Here is a 12,414-nt window from a genome sequence, read left to right on the forward strand (position 1 = left end):
CACTCTGAAAAAGGCCCATGTAATCTGCCAACAAATGGATATTTCAAGTGACACTGATGGAACTGCAAGCCTAATAATTACCTTTGTACTGTAAATATTCACAATAATTAAGATTCATGAGTTGGAAAGTTAGCATAAGCAATATTGCACACACTTACCTTCTTTGATTTAGCTTTTAGTTAGATACACTCAAGCAATTATCTAAATGTAGCTAAATGTAGTTTGAAATCAAACTGTTGCTTTTTTTTTAAATCATGCCACCAAACGTACATTAGAAACACCTTTCTATTGCCACAGCAAACTAAGCTTACTGGCTGAATACAGTTACTAATCTAATTCCAGAAGATGAGATTACAGGCAAAACTGATTATGTGAACTGCACTAGAGGATACTACACCTAAAGTATCATTCTCATTCAATTTCCACATATGCAGCTGCGAGATTCGGACATGGAAATGCCTGGTGGAATTTTACAATATTAAATCTAATGTCAGTTAAATATGCACGGAGTTAGTGAATACTTCGGTTGTCAAATAGTAATGATAACATCTAGAACAAAAAAATTAATAAGGTTAAAATGAATAATATACTTCAGACTTAGTTAATTAAAATTCAGTGCAATTAAAGATCTAAAGCCTATGTGCAAACTAATATCTAAACCTAGGATGACAGAGAATGCATCAACAGCAGTGGGACGTACTCTGACTCAGAGAGATCCATGTCGGAGACGGCTGGTACCACATTCAGCACCGGAATGCATGCAGGCCTGACAGAAGTGCGACCCCGTTGGATAACCTCTTGCACATACCTGCAGTGTCATGGAGAATAATCCTAGGAATTAGAATGCTCTACTCCAGCTACGTCTGCTACCTCCTCTCTGATTAATAGCTATTTCTACACACTTTTATCTGCTGCTTTACTTAGATTCAGCACTCATGTTTCATTTTATATTATGGATTATCTTGTCTCTGTGATATTGTTTCAGGCTTAAGTCTTGATTTCAAAGCTTCTGCCTAAAGAGTCATCAAATTGATCACGTGAATGAGCAAGAAAACAGCAACAGGCAACTCATTAAATGATTTCCATGGATTAACAACATTGTTCTCCAGAGATTACATGATGTTTCTGTGCACAATGTGTTAATTCTAGGTACACCCAACATATACATCCATGGATCTATTATAAATTAGAATTTCAATTAGATACACTCTCAAAATAGTAAATTCAATGCATATGATAACCAATAATTAAGCATGTTTTGGCCACTTGATCCAGCAACAGTTATTAATTTATTAAAATATATACTTTGTTGAAATGAAATGAGGTTTTTTCCCTAAATGTTGTAATAATTTATCTATACCTGCACAGTGGTTAGCACTGTTGCCTCACTGAGCCAAGGACCTGTGTTCGATTCCCGCCTAGGGCCACTGTCCACGTGGAGTTTGCATATTCTCACCCTGTTTGTGTGGATTTCCTCCCACAATCCAAAGACCTGCAGATCATGCTAAATTGCTCATAGTGTTGGGTGCATTAGTTGGGATAAATATAGGGAAATGGGTCTGGGTAGGTTACTCTTCGGAGGGCGAGTATGGACTTGTTGGGCCAAATGGCCTGTTTCCACACTGTAGGGTATCTAATCTTGAAGTTATAGAAATGAAAAAAATATTTTCTTTAATTTCTAACTCAGGAGAATTTTGATAAAAAGTGGATCTGCAAAAAAGTGTCATTTGATGTATATATTTTAAGTTATTGCACAGCACAATAAGTTGTTAATGTGCTGTTTTTAAGGATTATTTGTAATTTCAAAGTTTGAGTAATGTACCTTTTTGGCCAGCCCTATACTGACAGAACATACATTGTTTTTTACTAGTTAATGGCACAAACTAAAAAAGGGTTGATTGCAAGGAAGCAGTTTAGGATTGTACACCTGGTGAAGAATTAACCTGTTTGATGCGATTGCATATCTGAGGCGGTTTAAATATTTTGGTCGATCATCACAACACAATTAAACTATATTGTAAATGAAACTGGATGCAATGGTGCATAGTCCAAAACCAAAATTTGCCATATTTTATTTTACCATTGACTACTTGTCAATGCCAAAGTTTTCAAAGCACTAAAACACATATCTTGAGAAGTCATCAGAGCAGACTTTATACTAATTTAAGATTTGATGATAATTTAGAAAGCATATTTCCCACATGGCAAAAAAAAATGCCCTGCAAAAGCCAGGCTCTTCCTAAAAAGGGAAACTGTATTGGGAATCAGTGATTTGATTGAATATGAGCTCCTTGCATCTGACGGTACTATAACACTGGAAATAACAGATTTTCAAAACTAAGAGCAAGTTAATTTGTGTAAGTAAAAATGTTTATTCCCAACTTGAGTAGCACAAGCTGCACTTTTCAGCACCCAAATCTAAGCAAGCAGTTAGACAAAGCAAAAGTGGAATGTAGATAATTCGCCTCACCTTTGCTTGGACTGTAGTTTGCCACTCTTCTTTTCCTCTTCTTCAAGCCGTCTACGTGCTTCTTCCAGTTGAGTTAGAGGGTTTGGTGCCGGATTGGGTGGCATGGTTGGATCCTGAATGAACGGGTGTGATGGTTGGACAGGATTTCGTAGTTGTGCACTGACCCATGGGTGAACAGCTCCTGGCCTTTCAATTGAACTTGGTCTAGTATCATGACTAGGTTGTTTCTTAGCTCCACTCAAACTGTACCAAAAAGAGGAATATGCATAATTAATTTAGCATTGCAAATATTTCCACTAAATCAGAAAATACACAGTAGAATGAAGAATTTTGGCCCATGTTGAGTCACTTTATTATAATGTATGGGATTTTTGAAATGTGACATTTGTAAATCATAGTAATTGTTAAAACTGTTACAATTATGAGAAAAAAACTCCCACATATAATCTATTGGGGATTTCCTTCTCTGCGGAAACTTGGAGGACAGTGAGAAAAATATAAATATTGAAAAGGATTCATAAGATTAAAATATTTAAGTAATACACAATATTATGATTTCAAATATATATAAAAAAAACCATGCAGAGGAGCAACAGCATTTGGTTAAACATAAAAATGTTCTTACTTATGTGGAGCCTTTTTGTGCCTGTGAATTTCCTTCTCTCCTTCAATTATCCATTGCATAATCTTCTGATTCCGTTCCATGTCGTCTGGAGGAGCAGGGGTTTCGTAGCTCCCAGCATCGGTTTTTCCTGGTTCAGTCTTCTTAGTATTTCGCCTCGACAGTGTGTTGACTTTACCACTGCACCACAATATGCAACTTAGTCAATTTTAGAAGTTTCAATGGTAGCATAACTGCTCAGTTTAGAACATTTAAAAGCAAACATTAAAATATTGTCGATGCAAATAACATAACGGCCATTTAATGGAATTTTAGTATGAATCCAGTAGACCTTTGACAACAAACATTCAGTGACGATATCTATAAAACAATGTTCACTGCACAGTAAGTAGCTCAATAGTTTAAGATACTACAGGTCATTCTGCTATTGTGAGTTTCTTAATACGAATTCGCTAAAACACGATTGACAAATTGGGGACACTGTTTCTAAAATGCAGAGTCTGAAAGTGCGTACTGGGTATAACGCAATCCTGGCCTCATTACTTTAAATGGTGCAGCTATAACACAATTTTCTTATTATACTGGATTGCACAAGAGCAAAACTACCACATTATAGCAAAACTGACTGCACTGGTGTTTTTACTCTGGGTCGTGGGTTCACCTTGGAAGGAACTGGTAACAGAAGACTGACCAGTATCAATTCAACAGGAGAAAGCCATCCCCAATTTAACACTAATTGGCAATCTCCATTAGAAGCACTGACGTACTGACACCCTGGAGTTGTTCAGGGAGAGGTGGGTGCCGCAGGGAGTGGAGTGCATTATTTCCCCCTCCAACTCTATTTTGATTTAATCCCTGCCTTCCCCTTCACTGTTTGACCACAGCATTGCCTGCTGATGTGAAGGGCACTACTTGTCACAGGCCACACAGGTGTTTCTTTTCTTCCTGGTGGTAGAAATTTGAATAAAGATTTGTGCACTGTGTGTCTTTCACTGTGTCTCGCACCTGCACACACACAGGGGTGCTGGGGAAAAAAAATAAGCACTGATGTAGGGGATGGACAGGTGAACAGACAGACAGTCAGGAGTGGGAGGTGGTGGTGGTTTGGGGAGAATATGAAAGATGTCACACTAGTGAAGATAGTAAGTTGTGGCCATTGGATATTTACTGTGTTTTAACTGGCCTCAGAGTGGTTATAATAAATATAATTAGAAATTGGAAGATTCCATTTCTGACAAATATCACTGGATTTTTTTTGTTGTTCATCGATGTCAACTATTCAACTAAGGCCCAATTATAGTACAATGCCTACATTTTAAATTTTAAAAAATGGCCTGGGGACATGGGTGACTATGCCAAGTTAGATTCATTCCCTCTATTGTTGACAGAACAAAATGAAGATAGGTGCTTTATATTTGAACTGTTGCAGTTCTCCCTGTCTTCCATATTATTCCAATCCTGTTCAACACTGCCACCAACACCTCAAAAATCTCTTTTGGAGAATACAGGGATATGGCAGCAATTAAGCAGCACAATGTGACCAAAGTTCTTGAATTTGTCAGCTTTACTTATGCAACAGGCATGTAATGTTTTTTGACAAAGTCATGCTGACTTATTACTCCCTTTGTCAGGGTATCCAAGTTGTCAACCTGTTGGACATATCCACTTTGTTGAGGTCTCAGATCCGTCCATGTTTTGCACAAGCCAACTTTAAACTCCCCATTTAGGTTTTTGCTCCGACCAAAGCATTTAAAACAGCTTGAACTAGTCATGGAGTACCCCCTCTGCCATCCATTATGGCCAATCTTCCTTTCTTTGGTCACTCTGGACATAGAATTATTCCTTCTTTGTCTCTTGAGACAAAGAAGGAGACAAAGGGAAAAGTGAAACCAACCTCCAGCAGTTCCCATCCCCACACTTGACAATCTCAGCCGCCTCCTATTTGATCTCATTTCTATACGGTCTCCCATAACATTGTTCATTAAAATGATCTCCACCCATAACTCAATTGATTTGCAGTTGAATCCCTCATTAATGCCGTTCACATCTCCAAACTCAACTACTCTTATGTTCTTCTTGACCTTCCAATATCTATAAATGAGCTCAATCAAAATTCTATTACCCATATCTTTTCCATACAATATTAAAATACCTAAATGGCCATGCCTCTCCATCATCTTTTCCAACATCACAACTCTATCCCTTCTAAGTCTGCCTTATTTTGCACATGAACCTCTTCCTTGTGTTCACTATTAACAACTGTGCAATGAAATGCCAAAAGCTCACTCTAATTTGATCCTTACACATTCTCCATTTCACCAACTCGGTGTCCTCCATAGTCTCTTCTTCAACCTCCAACTTATTTTTGAACAACCCTACTAAGATCACCTTGTTTTGCAACATCTATTTCTCAGATTCTACCTTGCCAATTGCCATGAAACATCTATACTAAAAGGCACAATGTAGGTGCACATTATTGGTGTACCAACTTAAAACAGCAAACATAATTTAAGACGTGTATTTTGAAAATAAGCTTAAGTCAGTCTTTGGGCTACTGCATGCAACTCTGCTATAGGAATGATGTTATTAAATTGTAAAGGGTGTAAAAAAGATTTAGAAGGATGTTACCAAAACTGGAGGATTTTGAGTTATAAGGAGGGGATCGATAAGCTCAGACTACCCCCCACCCCGAGCATAGGAGGCTGAAGGTGGACTTTACAGAAGTTTATAAAGTCATGAAGAGCAGAGACAAAGTGAATAGCCAAGGTCTTTTCTCTAGGGTAAAGGAATCCAAAACAGAATGGCATAGGTTTTTAATGAGAGGGGAAAGATTTAAAGAGTACCAGAGGGACAACTTTTTTACACAGAGAGCAATTTGTACGTGGAACGAACTGCTAGAGGAATTGGTAAAGATGAATACAATCACTAAACTTCAAAGACATTTGGACAGGTACAGGGACAGGAAAGGTTTAGAGGGATATAGGCCAAATTCAGGCAAAGGACAACAGTTCAGTTTTTGGAACCCTGGTCAACGTGGACAAGTTGGGCCAAAGGGGCCTGTTTCCGTGTTGCATGCCTATGGCTCTAAGTAGGGAGGAGGGACTTGGGGGCGGGGCGTTGGGAATGCAATAACACCTTCCACCCCGACCTCAAATTTACCTTGACAGTCTCAGACTCCTCCCTCCCCTTCCTAAACTTCTCCATTTCTATCTCGGGTGACTGACTCAACACGGACATTTACTATAAACCGACCGGAGTCCCACAGCTACCTAGATTACACCTCCTCCCACCCTGCCCCCTGTAAAAATGCCATCCCATATTCCCAATTCCTTCGCATCCGCCGCATCTGCTCCCAGGAGGACCAATTCCAATACCGAATAAGCCAGATGGCCTCCTTCTTCAAAGACTGCAATTTCCCCTCAGGTGTGGTCTCCTCCACTTCCCGCTCCTCCACCCTGGAACCCCACCCCTCCAATTGCCACCAGGACAGAACCCCACTGGTCCTCATCTACCACCCACCAATATCCAGGTACTTCGTATCATCCTTAGTCATTTCCGCCACCTCCAAACAGACCCCTCCACCAAGGATATATTTTCCTCCCCTCCCCTATCAGCGTTCTGAAAAGACTACTCCTTCCGTGACTCCCTCGTCAGGTCCACAACCCCCCACCAACCCAACCTCCACTCCTGGCACCTTCCCCTGCAACCGCAAGAAATGCAAAACTTGCGCCCACACCTCCCCCCTCACTTCCCTCCAAGGCCTCAAGGGATCCTTCCATATCCATCACAAATTCACCTGCACCTCCACACACATCATTTGCTGCATCCGCTGCACCCGATGTGGCCTCCTCTACATTGGGGAACAGGTCACCTACTTGTGGAACATTTCAGAGAACACCTCTGGGACACCAGCACCAACCATCCTAACCTTCCCGCGGCAGAACACTAACTCCCCCTCCCACTCCGCCAAAGACATGCAGGTCCTTGGCCTCCTCCATTGTCAGACCATGGAAACACGACACCCGGAGGAAGAGCCACCTCATCTTCCGCCAAGGAACTCTCCAACCACAAGGGATAAATTTAGTTTTCTCCAGCTTCCTCATTTCCCCTTCCCTCACCTTCTCAGTCCCAACCCTCGGACTCAGCACCGTCTTTTTGACCAGCAATCTTCTTCCCGACCTCTCTGCCCCTACCCCTCTCCAGCCTATCACCCTCACCTTAACCTCCTTCCACCTATCGCATTCCCAACGTCCCTCCCCCAAGTCCCTCCTCCCTAGCTTTTATCTTAGCCCGCCTGGCCCAACTTCCTCATTCCTGAAGAAGGGCTTATGTCCGAAACGTCAATTCTCCTGCTCCTTGGATGCTGCCTGACCTGCTGCACTTTTCCAGTAACACATTTTTCAGCTCTGAACTCCAGCATCTGCAGTCCTCACTTTCTCCTATGGCTCTAAGTGGTGATTCATTTGAATGAAACACTGGTGTAGCCTTACCTTAATAGGTAAAGTTCTTGTTGTCAGTACACAATGGTATTATAAAGGGGACAACAAAAGATAATCAAATTAACATCTTGAATCTTGCACCCAGTGTATGACAAAAGGCCATGAACTGAAATTTTTACAGTAGAAAGAAAGAATCTGGAAATATTACTAACATGTTAAAGTTAAAAATTCAATTTATTTTTACAAGTTGGTAGTTATGTTAAATTTTACGGATTCAAGATAACATGAAAGATGAACTCACAATTTAGTTTATTCTAACTTACTGTGTTTATATATCAAATTGACCAGCAGGACAGACACATACAAGGAGGAACTGGGTACATATTAGGCAGAGGCAAAGATTGTGACATGAGACTAAAAAGAACTATACAATTTTCTAAGTTTGTGACAGGCTGGATGGATTCTACTGGTCTCTTTCAGTAATGCCTAAGTTCCCAAAGAAGAGCATGAAATTTTCTTAAAAATGTGTTGCTGGAAAAGTGCAGCAGGTCAGGCAACATCAAAGGAGCAGGAGAATCGACGTTTCGGGCATAAGCCCTTCTTCAGGAATGGTCCTTGTAGAGGGAGGAGGAGAGCTTCTTCAAGGAAGGCATCATTGCAAGAGGATTCGCAGTAGGTTAAAATCAACTAGGAGAAAGTGAGGACTGCAGATGCTGGGGATCAGAGCTTAAAAATGTGTAGCCTGAAAAGCGCAGCAGGTCAGACAGCAAAGGAGCAGGAGAGTTAACGTTTTGGGCATAAACCCTTCTTCAGGGATGAAGAAGGGCTATGCCCGAAACGTCGATTCTCCTGCTCTTTTGATGCTGCCTGACCTGCTGCGCTTTTCCAGCAACACATTTTTAAGCTCTGATCTCCAGCATCTGCAGTCCTCACTTACTCCTACTTGTAATTTTCTTGACGGCACTTTAGTAAGAAAGTATTAACAGATGTATGAAAATGTGATGTCAAAACTAGTAATCACCATGAAATGCATGTGACGAATGGAGAAAACAAGGTTAAAACTCAGAAAAAACATTTCTTTGCTTCTCTTCAAAGACATGACGAAATAAATTCTACCAGACAATGCTCAAATTTCAAGCTTCGATTTACCAAAATCATTTACAACCAGAACCTGTGTTGTCTTCCTCACCCCCACGATCATCCTTCCCCTCAGCTATGAAAAGTATTCAAAAGTCTTTCATATCCTTGGAACGTTCCAAAGCACTTCACAATCAGCAGATTACTTTTGAAGTTTAGTCACATTATGGGGAACATGACAACAAACATTTAATCAACAAGTGAATGAATGAATGATCAGGTAATCACTTTCTGGTGACACTGGCTGAGGAAATATTATTGGCCAGATCACAGAAAAATCACAACACTTCCTCAAACAGCAAAAGATCTATTACGTCCAAGCAAGCAGGCAGACAGGACTTCATTTGAAAGTTACTGTGGGAATAAAGTTTATCACTACCATATTCAAAAAAAAAAGTAGAATTCTATTTTAAAATACAAGAACTGGGAGCAGAACTAGGTAACACAACCACTTGAGTCTGTACCACCCATTTGATATGGCTGATTTTATCACAGCCTCAACTCCACTTTCCTGCTTGTTCTCCATAACCCTTCAACCCATTAATTAAAAATCGCCCCATCTCCTCCTCAAACTTACACTCTGGGTTCATGAATTCCACAGATTTATAGCCCTTTGACAGAAGTAATTTCTCATTTCAGTTTTAAATCTGCTACCCCTGATCCTAAAACAATGACTTCTTGTTCTAGATCACTCTACATGAGGAAATGCCCTTTACTCATCTACTGTCTCAATTCCCTTTTAGCTTTCGTATACCTCCAATTAGATCTTGTGTGATTCGTTTAAACCCCAGGGAGAGTATTAGGCCTAAGCTACTCAAAACAAATCCCTCATCTCAGAAATCAATCTAAATGAACTGCCTCTGAACTGCCTCCAATATAATTACATCCCTTAAGTAAAGGGACCAAGTTGTAATGCAATACTCCAGGTACAGGCTGCCTTGTACAGTTGCAGCAACACTTCTCTACTTACATTCTCCTCTTTTTAGCAAAAAAAATTGAATTTACTTTCCTTATTACCTGCTGTACCTGCATACTAGTTCTCTACGATTAATGCACGAAGACACCCATATTTCTTTGCACTCTGAAGTTTCACCCCATTTCAATAATAAGTTGCCTTTCTATTCCTTGAAAATGAATAACCTCACACTTATCCACTATAAACTTCATCTGCAAAACTTGGTTCATTTACCTAACCAATCCATTTTAAGTTTCTTACTGCAGCTACTTCCCCACCTATTTTAGGGTCATCAGTAAACCTGGCTACAGTACATTCAATCTATGCATCCAAGGCAAATGATAAATAGTTGGGGCCCCAAGGACCAAACCCTGTGACATCCCAGTAGTTGATTTTTTTTCCAATTAGAAAATGACCCACTTTCTGTTGGCTAGTAAATCCTCTGTCCAAGTTAATAAATTACACCTAACCCTATGTGATCTTACCTTGTGCACAAACCTGGTGTGTCACACCTTATCAAATGCCTTTTGGCGTCCAGATATACTACATCTGCAGAATCACCATTATCCATATGGCTTTATACATCTTCAAAGAACTCTAGTAAATTGATCAAACATCATTTAGTCCTCATAAAATCATGCTGACTCTGATGGATTGTGTTATTGACTTATCAAATGTCCTGTTATTACTGCCTTAAAAATGGATTCTAAACTCCCCAACAACATATATTAAACAAACTGGTCTGTAGTTTTCTACTTTCTGCATCTCGCTCTTAAATAAAAGGTGCTTTGCTAGCATTTTTCCAATCCACTGGAACATTTCCACATCCAGGGAATTTCAGAATATTCTAACCAAATGATGCACTCTGCTGCCACTCATTTTAAGACTCTATGACGTAGGCCAACAGACCCTGGGAACTTGTCTGCTGTCAATTCCAACAATTTGCTCAGTACCTTTCCCCTGGTGATGATATTTGTTGCATGTTGCTCTCTTTCTACAACCTCTGCATTACCTATTACTATTGTGATGGTACTAGTGCCCTCCACAGTGACAACTGAAGAAAAATATTGATTTAGTGACTGCTATTTTTGGTGTTCCCCACTATTAACTCTTCAATCTCATCTTCCAAGGGACCAACATCCACATGAGCTACTTTAATTTTGTCATAAAATCTCATACCTGTTTACAGTTTACTTATTCTGCACATCTCACAGATACGACCATTTTCCTCTGCAATTCCTAAGTTAATAGTAGCCCCTGAATGCTGGACATGCAATTTTCTATCCAAGTCCCAAAATTCAGCTTTGGAGCTTTTAAAAAATTCAGGAGATCCTTGTTTTTCTGAAAGTGCTTGTATGTTCAATTCTGAAGCTGCAGCAACTGTTAATGCTTAAGGCATGGTCAGAGATTGCCACACAAACACAGAAAGAGAATGCTTCAATGTTAATTTTGAACTTTTTTCTAGCTCTGAATTGGGTTACTGGATCTCACTGCTTTAGGTTTAATTTGAAGTAACATTTTGTTTAATCTTTGCACTATTTTGCAATACTTAAAAGAATGATTGAACAGAAAATCTAATAAGGGCAAATAACTCAAATATATTAATTCAACCTAAATATTAGGGATTAGTGGTTTATTAAGGTGCTGGAAAAGCACAGCCATTCTCTTCACCAGGAATGTAATGAAGAGCTTACGCTCGAAACGTCAACTCTCCTGCTCCTCGGATGCTGCCTGACTGGCTGTGCTTTGCCAGCACCACACTTTTTAACTCTGATCTCCAGCATCTGCAGAGCTCACTTTCTCCTTAGTGGCGTATTGGATTGGTTTAGTGATTTCTGAAACAATTCTCCAGATTCACTGCTCCGTTGTATTTTGGTAATCTGATTGAGACAGTATTCACTATCCAAATATGACCTTTGTACCTCAATGTAACAAGCTGTGCTGATTTTCAATTATTTCCAATATGCACAGTAACTTGGCATTGTTGCCCTACTGACCATATACAGAGGAGCCTCGATTATCCAAATTCCAATTATCCGACAATCGGATTATCCAAAGGAGATCTCAAGGTCAAAATGGAAACATTACATCAAAGACATGTTTCCAATAACGATCAAACAGGCACGTCTCCAAATGACTGTCTGCCCGCGCTCTCTCTCTCCCTACACTTTCCCTGAAGTTCTACACAGGGGTGTACCCTAAACTCAGCTTCCCCAGGTAATCTCTCCAACATTGTCCTGTACAAGGCAAAGGTGGAACCTGTCAAAAAGTTGCAGTGGCTGCATGTATGAATATGTGCTATTTGGAGATTTACCCCACAAAGGCAACAACAGCAATTTTGTTGTTGGTGTCTAGTCCAGTTGCCCAGAGAGGGAGAGTGTGTGCACAGGGTTGGGGGGCAGTGTTGCACAGGATCAGGGCAGTGTTGCATGGGGTCAGAGGGTGGGAGCGGTATTGTACAGGGACGGGCTCTCACTTGCTGTGCTGCTGCTGCAATATCCTGAACGGGGAGCAGACATTAAAAGCTCCGAGCCCCAGAGGAAAGGCATTTAAATCGATTAACCAAATTGTGCCCACCTATTTTGTTCCGATAATTGAGGTTCCTCTATAAATTAAAACAAGATTACAAAATACTTTATGATCTCATACAATCTGAACCTTCAAATATTTTAATAAATCTATAATCATGTCTTGGATGTAGGCATAGACTCTACCATAGTCAGATTTGCAGATGACACTAAACTAGGTGGGAAAGTAAACTGCAATGAGAAAATATGAAATTAAAAATGGA

General features: G+C 40.1%; 1 protein-coding gene across 4 annotated transcripts in view; it reads right to left on the minus strand.

Moving 5' to 3' along the window:
* axin1 (axin 1) overlaps positions 1-12,414 on the minus strand; it is a 132,851-nt gene that overhangs the window by 14,552 nt on the left and 105,885 nt on the right. For 3 of the 4 annotated variants that reach the window (XM_060840526.1, XM_060840527.1, XM_060840525.1), the window contains 3 exons: positions 3,096-3,272; positions 2,471-2,713; positions 701-808 (listed from right to left, as the gene is read on the minus strand). In XM_060840526.1, coding sequence (XP_060696509.1) covers positions 701-808; positions 2,471-2,713; positions 3,096-3,272 — 528 coding nt within the window. The remainder of the gene's footprint in view (positions 1-700; positions 809-2,470; positions 2,714-3,095; positions 3,273-12,414) is intronic. The other variant, XM_060840528.1, reaches the window with a different exon arrangement.

The sequence above is a fragment of the Hemiscyllium ocellatum genome, chromosome 20 (genome assembly GCF_020745735.1).
Source record: "Hemiscyllium ocellatum isolate sHemOce1 chromosome 20, sHemOce1.pat.X.cur, whole genome shotgun sequence".
Taxonomy (NCBI): Eukaryota; Metazoa; Chordata; class Chondrichthyes; order Orectolobiformes; family Hemiscylliidae; genus Hemiscyllium; species Hemiscyllium ocellatum.